The sequence below is a fragment of the Monodelphis domestica genome, chromosome 5, assembly GCF_027887165.1.
Source record: "Monodelphis domestica isolate mMonDom1 chromosome 5, mMonDom1.pri, whole genome shotgun sequence".
Classification (NCBI taxonomy): domain Eukaryota; kingdom Metazoa; phylum Chordata; class Mammalia; order Didelphimorphia; family Didelphidae; genus Monodelphis; species Monodelphis domestica.
This window is the reverse complement of record NC_077231.1, coordinates 307,356,180-307,374,328: the sequence shown is the minus strand read 5'-3', so window position 1 is coordinate 307,374,328 and position 18,149 is coordinate 307,356,180. Positions and strand designations below refer to the sequence as shown.

General features: G+C 46.3%; 1 protein-coding gene across 1 annotated transcript in view; it reads left to right on the top strand.

Annotated features, from left to right (window-relative positions):
* Nucleotides 1–3,143, top strand: part of MTURN (maturin, neural progenitor differentiation regulator homolog) — a 52,686-nt gene extending 49,543 nt beyond the window's left edge. Inside the window, exon 3 of the mRNA XM_056800680.1 lies at nt 2,891–3,143. Within this exon, the coding sequence (XP_056656658.1) occupies nt 2,891–3,001 (111 nt within the window). The 3' untranslated portion in view covers nt 3,002–3,143. The remainder of the gene's footprint in view (nt 1–2,890) is intronic.
* Nucleotides 3,144–18,149: the final 15,006 nt, after the last annotated feature.

The following is an 18,149-nucleotide window of genomic DNA, read 5'->3' as shown; positions in this document are numbered from 1 at the left end:
TGCTCTTAAATCTTCTCTGAGCCCATGGGCTTATCTTCCTCCAAATCACCAAGGGGTCAGGGATCTCGCTGACATGGGCAGTGAGTGATGCAGATATCAGCCCATTTGTGCTGGCCCATCCTGGGCACTCACACTGACAAGAATTCTATCATAAGGAACAGAAAATAGAACCCCCTCTTTTAGGGAGGCATTTGGCAGCACAGCAAATGTGGTGAGTTAAGCCAGTGACAACTCATGTCAATGCATGAATTAATGCATCTCATCTTAGGGTGGTATGGGGTGGGAGGTTGGGGCGATTTGATTGGAGGTCCAGCCTTTTATTTCCTGAGCTGCTTAATTCTGATTTTAAATTTTTGCCTCAGACAGCAGTTCAGAGACTCAAAGAATAACCCAAAGAGGAGGTGTTTATGCCATGCATTCCTTCTCCCTTTACTTAAAGGCAGCCCATCTTCTATTGCAACCCCCCTAATTCCTAGATGGGTATAGATGGACTTTCCCAACCCACCATGGAAAACAGGCCCCCATTGCCAGTCCTTTCTGTTCTTCTGCCTTGGAACCAATACGTTAGTACTGATTCCAAGACAGAAGGCAAGGGTCTAGAAAAGGAGAGAGAGAAAACGGGGATGCTTATGAAATGGGCAAAACCCTTGTGTTGGTGGTTTCCCTCCCTAATTTTTTTATTTATTATATTTATTTATTATATTGTCATTATATATATTTATTATAGTGTCATCAGCTAACAACCTTTGGCTTCCTCCCTCTCCCTCCCTTTCTCCTCTTATTCTCCTTCTCCCTCTTCCTCCTCTGCCTCCTTCCCTCTCCCTTTCTCCTTTTCTCTCCTCCCTCTCTCCCTCCCCTTTCCTTTCTCCCTTTCCCTCCTCCTCTGCCTCCTTCCCTCTCCCTTTCTCCTTTTCTCTCCTCCCTTTCTCCCTCCCCTTTCCTTTCTCCCTTTCCCTTCTCTTCTGCCTCCTTTCCTCTCCCTTTCTCTTCTCTTCTGCCTCCTTTCCTCTCCCTTTCTCCTTTTCTCTCCTCCCTCTCTCCCTCCCCTTTCCTTTCTCCCTTTCCCTCCTCCTCTGCCTCCTTCCCTCTCCCTTCCTCCTTTTCTCTCCTCCCTCTCTCCCTCCCCCTTCCTTTCTCCCTTTCCCTCCTCCTCTGCCTCCTTCCCTCTCCCTTTCTCCTTTTCTCTCCTCCCTCTCTCCCTCCCCTTCCCTTTCTCCCTTTCCCTCCTCTTCCTTCTCCTCCTCCTCCTCCCCTCTCCCTTTCTCCTTTTCTCTCCTCCCTCTTCCTTCCCCTCATTACTGAGGCTGGCATTTATTCCCTTTGGTGACAATAGCTGCATCATGCTAAGCCTCAGAAAAACCCAGAGTGGCCACAACTCTCTCAGCCAATAGCCAGGTCCACCAATAGTGCCTAGTGGAGGATTCTGTCCTGGCGTTATCCCAATAGCTACGGAGGCAGGCCAGGTGAGAGCTGCAGAGCAAAGGTACTTTTGTAGAGTGCATCTCTCTTATATATGCCAAGGATGCCTGGAGAAGGCATTGTGGCTCATTGGAGACACGGAGTCCCATTGCCGCACCTGTGCTGCTTGGCTGTTGGCTGGCCGCAAACAGAGTCCCTGCTCTGGTGGTTATTTATAAATCAGAAACCCCGGAGAGACACCTGTTTCCCCCTGGGCCCATGCATCCTCCATTGCCTGCTGGAGTCCTTCCTTTCAGGTCAAGATGAAGGGACACAGAAAAATAAATCTGGTGTTGTAGGTAGCCGCGTCTACTCATACAGTTCGGCATGTTTTTATGAAGCCTCCGATGCATTCAGGGAGCCGTGCTAGATACGAATCAGAGCTATAACTAGGGAGGGATAAATGGGGCTTTGTCCCAGGATGCCAGCTTTAAAGGGCACTGATTGTCCTTGCCATCCTTCACAACTGGAAGCAATAGAGCAGAGCAATTAGTTAGCAGCACAATTAATCAAAATAGGAAGCTACCAGATGGCAGGTGAGGGCGAAACCCCTTTGTTATTCCCAACCTCTGTCCTCTCCTCTTTCCTAGCAAAACCTCCTACGGGTGTCCCAGGATCCCCCGTGCAGGGCAATGCCCTACTCCCTCCCCACCCCCATCCCCTGCCGGCAAACCAAGGGTGCTGCCTACCCTGAGTGCAAAGAAGGGCACCTCCGGTCAGGATGCTATGGAGAACTGACCAGAGATGCCAATGATCATAACAACAAGTTTTCTTTAAACAAACGAACAAACAAACAACTCTTACCTACTATCTGAGATTGATATTAAGTGTTAGCTCCAAGGCAGAAGAGCGGTCAGGGCTAGACAATGGGGGTTACATGACTTGCCCAGGGTCACCCAGCTGGGAAGTGTCTGAGGCCAGATTTGAACTCAGGACCTCCCATCTCTAGGTCAGGCTCTCCGTCCACTGAGCCACCTCCCTGCCTCTGGTGGCAGGTTTTCAGTGAAGTCGGTGGCTGTTGGACAGCGTGCTCCCTTCCCACTGCCACGGATTCCATCCCTGCATTTTCAGACTTTCCATACAGTCAGTCAGATGTCTGGAGCGCCCTCCCTGCCTGCCGGGCTCATATTTCAGCCAGATAATCCTCAAGGCTCAGAGGGCAGCCTCCATCCTCCGGCCAGCCTCCCCTAGAAAGGCTGAGGCAGAGAAAAGGGGCGTCGGGTCGGAGGCACAGAGACGGGGGGCCGCAGTTTGGCCAGGCTAGACGCAGGGTCAGAGAAGCCCCGGGGATCCTTAGCCGAGGTCTGTGGCTGGACGGGGCACCTGGAGGCTGAGGAGCGCCCTTTGTGTGCTCTCTGGGCTTGGCCCTTCCCTTACAGCCCGTCGCCTCTCCCAGCCTCCCCCTCACGAAGCTTCTCCCTTTTCCGAGCAGCTGCTGGGACTCCCCGACGCCGACGACGACACGTTCGAGGAGTACAGTGCCGACGTGGAGGAGGACGAGCCCGAAGCCGACCACCACCAGATGGGCGTCAGTCAGCAGTAAGCTCTGGAGGCGCGCGAGGAGGACGGACGTGGGCCTCGGGGGCCAGGTGGGCTCCCGGGCTCCTGTGCTGGCGTCTCCCCTTCGCTCACCCCACAGGAAGCCTGACTCCTGGCATCAGAATTAAAGTGAAATTTAATTTTAACCACCATGAAGTAGCCGTGATGAGCTTTGCTCCCTGCCAGGTGGCCTGACTCCCCCACTCTTGCCTTCTGCCCCCGGGGGGCGTCTGGGGGGGGGTCCTCGGGGCGCCTGGTGCCGTTTTGAATCTAGAATCTGTTTTTGTAGTCTGCTTCGCCTTCTCTGGGGTTCGCAGGGAAGGATTCCTGTCCTCTCACTGGGATGGAATGTGTCAGGTCTGCATCTGGCCACGGGAGGGCCACGTGGGAGGCCACCGGCCTCTACATTTTTGCCATTGATTCCGTGGCCTTCTGATTCCTAGATCTGGCCTGGAGAGCAGGTGCTTTGAGCTCCGAAGCCCTTTGCTGCTGCTTAAAAATGGCACCCGGGAATCCCTCCCATTGGGCCGGGGTGGGAAGGAGATAAGCACAAACCTCAAAGTCTCTCTTCCAGGGGAGCCTCCCTGCCCCCCGGGAGCTCACATTCTCTGGGGAGGTTGGCTGGTGTTAGACAGATTATTATGACACAGTAGATTACTTGGGAAACCTCCCAGCCTAAAGGGCGCTCTGGTCCAGAATGCTGCCACCATTCAGAACAGAGAAGAACACGCTTGGAGGGCTGCCTGGAATGATCTGACCGAGGCCACACAGTAACTCCCAGAGGCCAGACTTGAACCTCGTCCCCTTGGTTTAAGAAATCGTAGATTTAAAAAGGGCCTTAGTACCACCCCATCCTTTTACAAATGAGGAAACTGAGGTCTGGAGCAGAATAGCCTCGCTCCCTGTCACACAGATGCTAAATAAGAGGGCTAGAATTTGAACTCAGCCCCTCAGACTCTAAATTCATTGTTCTTTCTGCTCTATTGCACCCGTCTGCCTCCAGGCGCACTACCTGGTGATCTTGTCCATGCTGCCTCTAGAGCTCAGAGCCACTTAGTAATAGGTTAAAAAAAAACCAACATTGGGTGATGTTTTAAAGTATCTATAAAACATCACACGAGAGGCGAAGCGTTCAGCCTCACACGTTTCCGGTGAGTTGACACCGTGTTAATATCCTGACATCACCCAGAATTCCAGTGCCGGCCCGCCCGGAAGCCATACGTCCACTTCTTAGGGAAGTCGGTGACTGTTGAGAAAAGCACGATAGGGTCTCTCGCCCTTTCCCTATCTGCCTTTACTCTAAGAAAACAAGGAAGGAAGCATTTCCTCTCCGACGCTTTTAAAGAACCACATGCTTGTGAGCGGCTGATTTTAGCCCATTGTTGGCCCGAGGGGAAAAGCCTCCATCCTTTGATACCGTGTGGAGACGGTGGCACCAGAACCGCAAGTGACTCTCGAGACAGCCCTGCCACCATCGTTCTTCATTCTGCAAAACGTTTGGGGAGACCCCGTTGGGGCAGCAGCAGGATCCATTCAGGGGGCGTTTTCGCTTCCCTTCCCTCCACTGGCCCTTTGGATGACTTGGGATTGGGAATGCTTCCTTCCTTGGCTCAGGGCGGGACAATGCTGGAGCAGGCATGGCTTGACGGTCCTGCCTGAGACACATTCTACGTTCAGCAGAGCTCCCAAAGTATGTTGCCGGGTGGCCAAAAGCTTGAGTTGGAAAACTATCGATGTACATATACATACATACCCACGTGCATATGCAAAAGCATCAGCGCTCCCTGGTTTGACACCCTCTTTTTAAGACATAAGCATCAACCTGATGATTCCAACTCTTTTGGAGGGAGGAGGGGGAGAAGGTTGGATGGGAACCCTTGGCTGTTCATCATAGAACAAACACTCTACTAGAGTGACCGGTTTGTTGTTTCCTGAAGTCAAATGTCGATGTTGTGGTTTCCATCCCTGCTGGCGCACCCAAGTTTGGATTTTCTCTCCATTAAAAAAAAATAAACGAGTCCTTTCTAAGAAGAGCAAGTTTTTCATCCTAGTAATTTATTTAAATAAACAACTCAATCTCTTCCCTCACCTCCATTGGAGGTATGTGATCGGCTGCCCTTTCTCCCAGCACTCCAAGAGGAGCTGTGGAACATGAGAACGGCGAAAGGGCTGCTCAAATTAGGTAGATCCAGTTTCCTGGCCAGCCTGGTGTTCACACACAATAGACCATTAGAATGACTTCCTGCTACAAAACTTGGCAGTTCTCTTGTTCCATCAAAGGATGTTGCCTGCTCCATTTCAAGGTAAACTGGAATTGTATATGTAGAGGATTAAACCAAAATGGGCATAGGGATTCATAAACATGAAGTGGACCTTAATATAGAATGTATTTCATCCAAAGAGTGGAAAGTAGACTTTGACCAAGTACATTTCTGTAGTATGTCAACAACGACCTAGCCTACTGCCCAGGATTCCATTCTCTGGGTCTTGCTTCCCAGTATAGATTGAAATGGCTTCATTTTCTACCTCATGGCATCACCCCCAAAAGATGTCAGGCAGTCAATCAATTAGCAGACATTTAGCAATGCCTATTATGTGCCAGGCTCTGTGCTAGACACTGATTTCAAAGACAAAAAATGAATTGTCCCTCCCTGAAGGAGCTAGATGGCATGTACATATATAAGAACCTATAAAATTAACACCTACGTTTAAGATGATTTGTCTGGATAAATCGAGATGGGTCCTGAAGAACTTCTAGCTCTTGGATTATAGGTGCCCCCATAGAGACTAAGAGATAGAATTGGTCTTGAAGGACTTTCTTGAGCACAAAGCTTTTCATTCAAACATCTATTTATTGCCTTGTGGACTATGTGTGTACAAGGATCAGGACCCAAGGATGCTCTAAGAGGAGCAGATGGAAGGGCTCTGGAGCTTGACCATCCTGTCATCCTAGTGTCCAGGCATAGGATTGCTACCTGGCCCCACACTTGGTTCATGAGATCCATGCGTGCCTTATACTGAATTTTGTCTTGTTTGCACGAGGTACTCCAGCAGGATTCTAGCGTACTCAATAAACACTAACAGCTCTGTCTTCACAGGTGCTGCCCATTAAAGATAGACATCTTTGCCTCCAAGACAGATGGAAGGTTTGGCCCAGTGTGCCAGGGATGGAGAAGTAGAAGGGAGTAGAGCTGGGAGAGAAGCTAATTCAGGAAAGGACTTGGGACTCTTTCTGCCATGCTCTCCATTACGTGTTTTACTGTGCCATTGTGACTGGCCTCCCTCTGCTGCTCCATCGGGGTGTGAGGAGACCCTGGCTTTTCAGAAGCCAGACTAGCACATCGTGCGCCCTGGCAGGACCTACCAAACTGGACCGGCTTCATTTTGGAGCCCCAGAAGGGGTGCTTGGTCTGCTGTCTGAGGACCAGCCTAGCGAAGGACGTGTCACCGCAGTTTGAGATAAGAGGGTGGGTGTTTGGGCCACAGCAGCACTCAAAGACCCTCTCAATGCCAAGTCCCACATTGTTTGTGTCTGCAGAGGAAGACCAGTGAAACCCCAAATCACTGATTGCTCTGTGAGTGCACAGGAGAGACGGTCAGAGCTGCCTTTGGGACTCTGCAAAAGTTCAGGTCCTGCCTCTGCCACCTTGAAGCTGTGCGACTCCAGCCAAGTCACTTAACCCAGGATTCTTTGATCTCTCAAGGATAAGAAACAAACTTTTATTAGTGGAGGGAGTTTCCTTCCATGGGAGTTCCCTAGACTAATGAGAACATAAGTCACTGCACGCAAGTCTTCTATATTAGTGTGCACACTGTGAAGAATAATACTAGCTAATTTTACATCCTGCCTACTGTGGGCCAAGCACCTTACAAATATTACCATCCTCGATCCTCACAATAACACTGGGAGGGAGGTGCTATCATTATCTGCATTTTACAGATGAGGAAACTGAGGCCGAGGTTAAATGACTTGTCCAAGATCACATAACTAGAAAGTGTCCGGCTAGCTTTGAACCCAGGTCTTCCTGACTCCGAGTTCTCCTCTATCCACTGTGCCACCTATCTGTGTGCATATATGTGTATGTACATACTTATGTAGCTATGTGTGTATACACTGCACAGTGGATAGAGCACTAGACTGGGAGTCAGGGAGATTCTTCTTCCCGACTTCAAATTTGGCCTCGCACATTAGTTGTGTGACTCTAGATGAACTGCTTAACTCTATTGGCCTCAGTTTCCTCATCTGTAAAATGAGCCTGAGAAGGAAATGGCAAACCCCTCCAGTATATCTGCCAAGAAAACCCCGAATGGGATCATGAAGAGTCAGACATGAATGGAAAACTACTAAACGACTAGTCTCTCTCTTCACCCTAATGGAGGAACCAATGGGTTGGGATTTCTATTTTCTAGATCTACCCCACGGAGTCTATAAACTAATCACTGTATTCACTGACCAACAGATTTTGTGCTGACAGACGAATTCCTGGGTCCTCCCTGGACTTTTAGGCTCCCCGTATGGGTGCGATTGGTCCTATTTGATAGATGGAGCAGCTCAGTGGTACGATGGGTGGCCCTGGTTTGGGCATTGGGAAGGTGCGAGTTCAGATCTTGCTTGGGACACTTGGCTGGCTGTGGGAGCCAGAGCAGGTCATTTAGTGGGTTAATAATAGGGCCCGTCTCCCAGGGCTGTTGGGAAGATCAAACCCAGCACTACGGAAAAGAGCTCTGTTAGCCGGGGCTTTGGGGAGTCTGGCATGGAGGAGGATCAGGAGAACCCCATCTTCTTGCAGCCCAAAGAACAGGTCCCAAAGCAGGTGAAGCGTAGGACCAAAGTCACTCAGTGGCCACCTCCACTGCACAGGCAAAACAGAGCATTCCCATATTGGAGAGCCTGAGCAGAATCGCAGCTGCCCCAACCTGTCCTTGGCTGCTTTGGCTACCATGTGGGCTCCACAATGGCATTTTCTTGGGAAACCCAGGAAGAGAAAAGCTGAACAAAGATTCAGCTCATGCAGAAACATTTATTGAGCACCTACTGTATACCAAAAGCACCGCGCTAAGCCCCCAAACATTTAAAAAGCAGGACGGTCCCCACTTCCGAACGGGGGAAGAGAATCCCGCGGGAGAGTGGCAGACCCAGAGATGGTTTGCTCCGGGAAGTCAGAATTGGTGAATGGAGTCAGGGCGATCCGTGGACCTGTTCTGGGGAATAGGAATGTCGTTTGGATAACTGTCCCGGCCAAGACGTGGAGCCAAGCTCTGTGGACCAGGCTGGGGAGGAGGCAGGGCTTTGTCCACGGCGGCATGCCTGGGGCCGAGTGTGGTCAGGGCTGGGGCTGGCCAGCGGGGCTGAATTCTCCCTAATCAGTAGAGCGCAGCTAGGGAGTTTGGGGGTCACATTGAAGGCCGTCGCCCCGGGGAAGCTTCTCAGCTGGCGGTCGGAAGAGCTGGCATTAACGTGTGTGCTGGACGCGTTGCTCCCTCCTCTGGCTCTTCCTTGCCCATCCCGAGGAGGGAAAATGCTCCAGGACTCCCTCGGCCATTCCAAGATGGAGGCGTTTCTCCGCGGCTAAGACCGGTCCCTGCCCCGAGGCGGGATTCATGTTGGCGCCCTCCCGTCGCAGGTGTGAGGAGGAGGGACTGAGCGAGTTCTGTGGAGAATGAGAGAAGGACCCCGTGTGGGGCGGAGAAAGAACCGGAAGAGGTTTCAGGCTCGAGCAAGGTTCAGAAATGTCCCTCTTGAAGATGGAGGGAAGCTTGGGGATGGCCGCTCCATTGGCTTTGAGCTCCCCAAAAGGGACTGAGGTGTCGAGCACTGCTCCGAGACGCTGTGGAAGTCCCTCCAGCCTCCAGCCAGACGGAGCGGTTTTTCTGAACGTCTTGGGGAGGCTGGTCCCTGCCAGAGAGATGTGAGGGGGGCGGCAGCCCCTGGGCTCTGCCGTCAGTCTGTGCCTCCCCCCCCACCCCTCCCCCACCCCTCGTCAAGATGGAAAGCCTGGAAGAGAGGCCAAAGGAGATGCGAGAGCCCAGCGACACCTCCGAGGGGGTCAGTTTAAAGCTGCCCTTTGGGGCCCTGCCGGCTTCTAGGACGGCATCGATGGCCCTTTGCTCGGGATCTGCTATGTAGAGAGGAATCTCACATGACCGAGAACCCTAAACCCAAACCACAAGACATGAAGAGGAGCCGGATTCCAGGCCTGACCCAGAGAGGAAAAGGCTTTCCGATGTCACCTGGAGTTCTGAAACCTGCCAGGTGCTTGTTGGGGGCGGGCTATGGGCGCCAGGAGGTCAGCTCAAAGCCGAAGGCACAAGGACGGCTGCCCCTGTGATTCTCTTGGAATGAGGACCTCAACCAATTCACTTGGGTGCCTTCTCTGCAAGGACGTGTAGACTTAGAGAATCAGCTTTCTCTCAAGCAAAACTCCCAAGGAGGGACAGCCGGGAACCTCGGTGGATTGAGAGCCTGGCCTCGAGGGTCCAATCTGGCCTCAGACACTTCCCGGCTGTGTGACCCTGGGCAAGTCACTTATCCCCCATTGCCTAGCCCTTACAGCTCTTCTGCCTTGGAGCCTGTACAAAGTAGTGATTCCAAGATGGAAGGTGAGGGTTTAAAAAAAAAGCAACTCCCAAGGGCAGCCAAAACTTGATTAAAGTGAAACTGGTAAATATTTAACAATATAACACAGTAAAAGAACATACAGTCCAAAAGAAAATACAATATGACAGAGATAGTGTTAGGTTGGAATTTTCTAAGTCAACATGTGGCAGCTGGGATCTGTTTCTATTTGACATTACTGGCTTAGAGCCCAGAAAGCTAAGTGACTTGTCCAAGGTCATACAGCAAGTGTGGCTCTCCAACACAGCTTGGTCTCAAATGGTCTTTGCTTTGGTTACATTGCTCAGTCATCTCAGATAAAACGCCTGTTTGGGGACAGACTTATTGTACGGATTATTAGATGATCTGTCAGGCCTCCTACACCTTTGTTTTCATTTTGGCTGGGAGGGTATTTCTGCATTAGGAATCCCACACAAAGTGCATTCATCAGAAATCACATTGACCACGGCAGCTTGGCCACAGACCAGACACGTACCAGGGAGCCACGAGCAGGGAGCAGTGCTTGGCTACTTGAGTTTACTGATGCCATATGGAGAGCTGACAGTCTGTTCTCTGTTTTTCAAAAATCCCTTTTTTTTCTGAGTGTTTTTAGATTTCCATTTCTGCCAAGACATCGTGTTCGCAAGCTGGTAAAAGCTCTTGAGGAGCTTTCTGCTTTTATCTCTCTTAGGGGGAAAAAAACCCTTTAGTTCTAGAGAAAATCTAGACACCTTTGTTGGCCATCAGAATTTAGGGATGCAAAATTAGCCAGCCCTGATGTAACAAAGCTGTTCCCCCAGCCGCCCCAGGACCAGCTTTCCTCCATGACATGCTTGTTTTCTTTGCCTTTCTTTCCTTTCCTTTTCTTTGTTTTCTTTTCCTTTCTTTTCTTTTCCCTGTTTTCTTTGCCATTCTTTCCTTTCCTTTCCTTTCCTTTCCTTTTCTTTTCTTTTCCTTTCCTTTCCTTTTCCTTGTTTTCTTTTCCTTTCTTTTCTTTTCCCTGTTTTCTTTTCCTTTCTTTCCTTTTCTTTTCTTTGTTTTCTTTTCCTTTCTTCTTTCCCCTGTTTTCTTTGCCTTTCTTTTCCCTGTTTTGTTTGCCTTTCTTTTCTTTTCTTTTCTTTTCCCTGTTTTCCTTGCCCTTTCAGAATTCTGTCTCTCTTGATCTTTCTAGAGCTTAGAAATGTGTCTGCCCAAAGCATCGCCCTTTGTGAGAGGCGTTGTACTCTGTACAACAGACCTTTCCTGCTCCTCTCTCTCCACTCCCTGCTGCGAACAGGAAGATTATATCTAGCCCTGGCCTAGAGCTTTCTATTCAAGAGCCCTCCAAGCTTTGCTGGCTAATGGCTTTTCTCTTTCCCTTTCTGAGTACAGGGTGCTTCGGGGCCCCCCAAATTGATTTACAGGTGGGGAGAAGGAATACCCTGGGGATTGGGCCAGAGTCCTCGAGGTAGCCTCTTCTGGAGGGCTAATAAGTCTTTTCCAAATGCCAGCATTGGGACTCAAGGGCAGAGAGTTCCTTTAAAACAGTTCAAGACCCTTCTCTTGTTGTCACCGGCCACATGGACTGCGGTGCTGCCTGAGATGCCGGACATCTCTTCCTCCCAATTGTTGTCATACTGGCAGTTAATTGGTAACAAAGTCTCTGACTGATATTAAAGGCAAGCTTTTAATTAGGGATTATTGCACATCCTTTGGCTGGTAATGATCAGAGAAGCTTTGGGAGGTGCTGAAGAGATCTGGGGGTGTACTTTGCCCCTTTACCAGGACTGGGTGGTGTGATGGAGAGAACACTGTTTTGGGTTCAGGAAGAGCCTTTATTTGAATCCTGCCTCTGACAAGGGCTGGCTGTGTAGCCCTGGACAAGTCACTTGGCCTCTTCTGTGAAAGGTGGCTCTTAAGTCCCGAAGGGCTCTTCCACTCTGGTTTGGAAGATCAAACAGAATGAACACAACACGCATCAAGCCTTAAAGCACTTTATCAACATTCTATCCATGTCATTTCAGGCCAGTTGAGTTCCTTCCTTTGTCTATACAGATGATGCTAAAATCATCAGGGCTCTACAAAGGGTTCTAGAAGTGCTGCTGAATCTGGACGTGTCCCCAGTTGAGGTCCAGGTGAATGTGGAGCCATCACAGCATGGCAGAATTTTATTTGGAACGGACTTCACAGGCCATGGAATCAGACTCGTACATGAAACGAGTTATCACTCTGGCATGGCATGTGCCTCTTCTTATGGGGTGAAAAAAAGCATCACAGATTTCCAGGAAAAGCCACCACAGCTCCGAAGTCCTCGTGGGGCTGTCTCCATTCAAAAATCATAGCTCACGAGCCCCCACCAATGTGTTTACTTTTACCGACCAGCCAAATGATACATTAAGTTCAAGCAAAAAATGTATTTTCCCAACATAGCCAGTAAAAGTCTCTCTGGGCACATATGGAGTTATGACACCTCTGGGGGGGGGTGAGGTCTGGGGAATTGGGACACCCAAAGAGAGACTGCGAAGGGACATGTGCCAGGAATCTGTGTGAGCAGAGCACAGGCATCATGAAGTCATTTTGTCAGACAAGGTGCACATTGGGTACATTGAGCCAAGCTAACTTACACCCTTGATATAAGGGAGCTGCTGATATCCTCTCATGTTGATAGCCCTCTGCTGCTGGCCATCATATCTCCATTGCCATGTTGTGTCTTCAGGGTCTGTCTTCCTTCTCTCAAAAAGATCAGCTGTATGTGCCCAGCCTTTTTGGGAGGATTGGCCATTCAGAACAGAAAACAGTTTTTTCCAAGTGTAAGGAGTCACACCAGAAGTTCTTTCTATTATTCACACACACACACACACACACACACACACACACACACACACACACACACACACTGTTACAAGGGAATCACTTTAAAAGACTGATATATATTAATTTAAGGTCGCCAAGGAATCAGCTAAGTAATTCCTAAATGAAAAACTCAAGTCAGCCGTCAGCCTTTTTTGGAGTTTAATTACAATAGGAGCAAGAAAGGAATTAGAGATATATATATAGAGAGAGAAAGGGGAGAGAAGGGAATAGGGCTTAAATACCCCTTCTGTTTAGGCTGGGCCAAAAGGCCCAAGCCCTTAGATAGCTGGGGCAAAGAAAAGAGATCAGTCCCTTTCACTCACGTGTCCAAAATGGAGAAACAGTCTCAGAGGCCCCCACCTTCAGCTTCCTTCAGAGCAAGCTTCCTCAGAGCCCAGGAACCACACCGACCAAAAACTCAATCCTCCCCTCTCAGTCTCCAGACCCTCCTATCTTTAAGGACACCATCCAAGTTGCCTCCCCTCAGTCCTCACATCTACCAATCACTCTTCATCAATTTCCCTGTCAATGGAGGCTCTCGCTTAACCCAGGACCGCCCAGAGGTTTCTGGCTTTTGCACATGTCTGTTGAAGGTCATATTTTCAAATGATTAAATCTATACTCCTTTGTTACAGCCCTTTCTAAATCCTGTTAACTTGAGTATGGTAGAGATTGGAATAATTAAATTTTGATCTAGGCTGTAGCCCTTACTCAATCCTATTAGGACTGAATAGGGTGGAGATTTATTCCAAGTATCTCCATTGTATCAATTCTAAAATCAATCAAGACTCAAGAAATTCCTGTTCTATGCTTAAGCATAGGTCAAAGTCCTTTCCATTGTTCAGCAAAAGGTTTTCTGTCCTAAAGTAATCTTAAGAAGGGAAGAGAAGGAACCTCCCATGCCAATGGAGTTCCCATTCCAATAGACTATCAGTAAGAAATTTTCCAAGTATGAAATATCCAATGGTGAAATTTCCAACATTTATAAGTCTAAGGAAATTTGAGGTTTACAATCCCCCCTGATGATCATTGGGAGACTAGTCTCCCCATTGATCATTTAACATAATCATTTTGTAGTTCTAAATTCACTTCTAACTAAAGATATACACAATATTCAATTTTCTAGGAGAAATTAGAATAGTGAGAGAGGAAATAGAAAAGAAAAGAAAGCAAAACCAATGTTTGCTACGCGCATTGACAGAAAGCCAAATTAGGGGCAGTCCCTTTTGGCATAAATGTTACAATAAATGTTCAATCAAAAGTTCAGTCCAATCAATCACATCCAAAGTTCATTCTTGATCTTCTTGATGAAGTGTAGGTTTTTGGCATCTTTCTGCAACAGTTCATTCTCTGGATATAAAAGTTTCAAGCTTCTTTCTTGAAGATCTTTTCTTGAACAAAATCAAAATCTTTGAATTTTTTATAAAAGTAAAATCTTAAACAAAAGTCTTGGATTTTTATAAAAATAAAATCTCAAACAAAAAAAATTCAAAAATTCTTAGATTTTAAATTAAAATACAATCCCCCCTGAAGTAAGTATTAAAAAAAAAATATCAAGTTAAGCTCAGAATGCAATGTTCAGGTATGGGGTTGTATGTGTCAATTATCAAAAAAATAGAAAAATAATCAAAACATAAGAAAATTTCAAAATAGACCTTGTATAGGTCCAGTTTAAAGTAATTTCTATCCCACAAGTATGTAGGACAGAATGCAGTAATATTTCACTTAGCCATTTGTAGCCAAGACTACAGGAAGTTGCCATAATATAAGAAGAAAAGAATTAGAATTCTATTTTGATGGGGAAATGTCATTCCCTTGTCTGATTTTTTTTTCCTTCAGAGATATAGGGAGCCAGCATGATAGTCAAGCTTTGTACTTGTTTGAGTACTTCGAAAGGAGTGTAGATACAAGGAAGTCCTACGACTTAAACATAAGTTAAGCGTCGCAACCTTGAGTCTCACTTTAATATTTCATGTGTGCTCTATTGGCACTATTCAGGTTTAGTCTGTGCTCCTTGTTTTTATCCCTTTTCCTGGAATAAGACACAAACATTAATCACAGTCCTATAATATTTTATCAATAAATGGCAGGTTCCCATAGTTTAAAGCTTTTAGGCATATATTGATATTATAGCAAGAGTATATATATTAACTTGTATTACTGCAGGGAAAAAAATAATATTAATATTAATTATGTGTACCTTCAGTACAAAAAAATGAGAAAAAAATCAAATATTCTGATCAAAAAATAAAAAGAAATAAGAAAAAATAAGGAAAAAAATCAGTAATTCAATATATTCTTGAAAAAAAAACATCCATTTGTCTATGGATTATTATCTCCAATTCATATGATAAGATAGAGTCACAATTCATATGATAGGATAGAGTCAATCAGTCTCAGCAGAAGATGCTTTCTTCACATGTGAGCAGTGAATCCAAGAGTCTCTTTCTCCAATCTTTATAGATGTTGGAGTAGTTAATAATATTTGGAATGGTCCTTCCCATGAAGGTTGAGTTGCTCCAGTTCGCTTGAAATTCTTGATATAAACTTTATCTCCTGGGTTCAGGTCATGCAGAGAAAAGTCTAATGGTCCAGCTTGTACTGCAGCTCCGGATTCATGAAGTTCACGTAGTTTGTGCTGTAACTCCTGTATATAGGAAGCAATAGTAATATCTCCCCCTAATAGCGATGTATAAGCCGGGGAGAAAGGCTTAGCCTGTATAGGCGGATGTCCAAAAAGCATCTCAAATGGTGAAATATGTAAGTCTCCTCTAGGCCTGCTTCTAAGATAAAATAGGGCCAGAGGGAGAATTTCAGGCCATTTTAAATGGGTCTCAGTGCATAATTTGCCAATCATAGTCTTAAGTTCTTTATTCATCCTCTCCACTTGGCCTGAGCTCTGGGGGTGATATGGAACATGGAATTTTGGAGTTATCCCCAAGCAAGAATATATTTGATTTAAGATAGAATCGGTAAAATGACTCCCTCTATCGGAGTCAATACGTGCTGGTAGGCCAAAACGAGGAATAATTTCTTTTAAAAGTATCTTTGCAACAAAATCTGCTGTGGCTCGGGTCGTAGGAAATGCTTCCGGCCATCTGGTTAGTTGATCTACAATTACTAGACAAAATTTATAACGTCCAGCTTTTGGCATTGTAATGAAATCTATCTGTAGATGTTCAAAAGGTGTGTAAGCCAGAGGACGTCCCCCAAAGGCTTTTCCACGATATGCATGTTGGTTATATGCCTGGCAAATAGGGCAGGCTGAACATACTTTAGAGGCTACAGTAGTTATACCAGGGGCTATCCATACTCTCTTGACAGAGTCCACGATGCCCTGGGTGCCAAAATGACCATTTTTATGAATAGATTGGCAAATTTGGTTATAGAAACTTCTAGGGAGCAGGGGTTTTCCTTCAGGTGACACCCATACTCCATTAATTTGTTTTGCTTTAAATTTTTGTTTCCATTTTTCCACTTCCTTTTCATTATAGGAGAGTGATAAATTTAAATTATCAGTGGTTGTTAATGTTAAAATTAATCCAGGTCCTTCTATGGCTGCTAGTTTTGCAGCGGCATCTGCTCGGTCATTTCCTCTAGAGACAGGGTCAGAGCCACCTGTATGGGCAGAGCAATGAACTACAGCTAGGGCTTTAGGCAGTTTGAGAGCAGAAAGAACTTCATTAATAATTTCTGCATTAGCTATGGATTTTCCAGCTGAGGTTAAAAATCCTCTTTGGAGCCATAGCATCCCGACTGAGTGACAAATGCCGAAAGCATATCTAGAATCCGTATAAATTGTTGCCTTTTTATCCTTGGCAATTATACAAGCTTGTTTTAGAGCTATGAGTTCTGCTCCTTGAGCGCTAATGTTAGAAGGTAGTGAAGCTGACCATTCAGTGGCAAATTCTGAGACTACGGCAGCTCCAGTGTAACGTATGCCATCCCTCATAAAAGAGGAACCATCGGTAAATAAAATCAGATCTGCATTTTCTAAGGGAGTGTCCAAGAGATTATCTCGAGGCTTTTCTGCCATGGACACTAATGTTTCACAGTTATGTAGTGGTTCTCCTGAAGTGGGTAAATCTGGAAGCAAGGTGGCAGGGTTAAGAGTTGAACAGCGTTTCAAGGTAATATTTTCACTATTTAATAAGGTTATTTCATACCTTGTAATTCTCTGATCTGAGAATGCCTGTGTTCTATGTTTTACCAATAATGCTTCAATCTCATGTGGGCACATTATTGTTAATGGACATCCCAATACTAAATCAACGGTTTTTGTTACTAGTAAGGCTGTAGCAGCTACTCCTCTAAGGCATGGTGGTGCTCCTGCTGCTACTGGGTCTAGTTGGGCAGAATAATAAGCAATTGGGCGCTGAGAAGGTCCCAAAGTCTGAGTTAACACACCAGAGGCTACTCCTCTTCGCTCATGCACATATAAAGTAAATGGCTTGTTGTAATCTGGGATGCCTAGAGCAGGGGCAGACATGATAGCCTTTTTCAGATCTGTTAGAGCTGACAAGTGTTCAGGCTCTAATTTGAGGGGTTCAGGAACTGAATCCTTTGTTAATGCTATAAGGGGTTTAGTGATTTCCCCATAGCAAGGAATCCATTGTCTACAAAACCCTGTTGCTCCTAAAATTGCTCTCAGCTGTTTCTTAGTGGTAGGAGCACTCAATTTTTGAATGTTCTCAATTCGTTTTGGAGAAATATAACGAGCACCCGCAGTCAAGATGAATCCCAAATATTCTACTTTTTGGAGACACCATTGAACTTTATCCTTAGAGATTTTATGTCCTCTTTTGTGCAATTCTAAAAGAAGGTGTTTGCTATCTTCTTGACATGTTTCTGCATCTGTTGAAGCCAAGAGTAGATCATCTACATATTTGATTAATTTGCTATTTTTAAATGTTATATTGTCTGTGTCTTGGCTCAAAATTTGCTCAAATAAGCTCGGACTTTCGACATAACCCTGTGGCAGCCGACACCAGGTATATTGTGAGCCCTTCCAGGTGAAAGCAAAAATATGCCTGGAGTTTTCATGTATTGGTATGGAAAAGAAAGCTGAACACAAGTCTACTACTGTAAAGTATGTAGCTGTGCTAGGAATAGATGAAATAATAGTATGTATGTTAGAAACTACGGAGTGTCTCTTTATAACGTGATTATTCACTGCCCTTAGATCCTGTACGAATCTATAGATGTGTTTGCCATCGGGTCCTTTTTTTGGTTTTTTAATTGGCAGGATGGGCGTGTTGTATTCAGATTTGCAAGGGATTATTATTCCCTGTTCTATTAATGAGTTAATAACTGGTGTAATACCCTCAATTGCCTCCTTTGAGAGGGGATACTGAGGGATAGAAGGAGGTGGGCTAGATTTAGTTTTTATCTGCACAGGAACAGCAGATTTGAGTAAGCCTACGTCAGAAGAAGATGTGGCCCAAAGAGACTCCGGTATATCTTTAGGTATTTCAAAAATGGAAGGTTCTTTTGCCTCCTGGTTTTCCGAGAGAAGTACAGGGAGTAAATTTAAAGATTCCTCTGGTACTTCTAATGATAATGAGCCATCTGGGGAGCAGGTTATTGTGGCTCTGAGTTTGCATAGAAGGTCCCTCCCCAGCAAATTTAAAGGGGAGTCAGGCATCAAAAGGAAGGAGTGTTGTACCTCTAGGGGTCCTACAGACACCATTCTAGGAGGAAGTCTTTTAACTCTTTGGGTTATTCC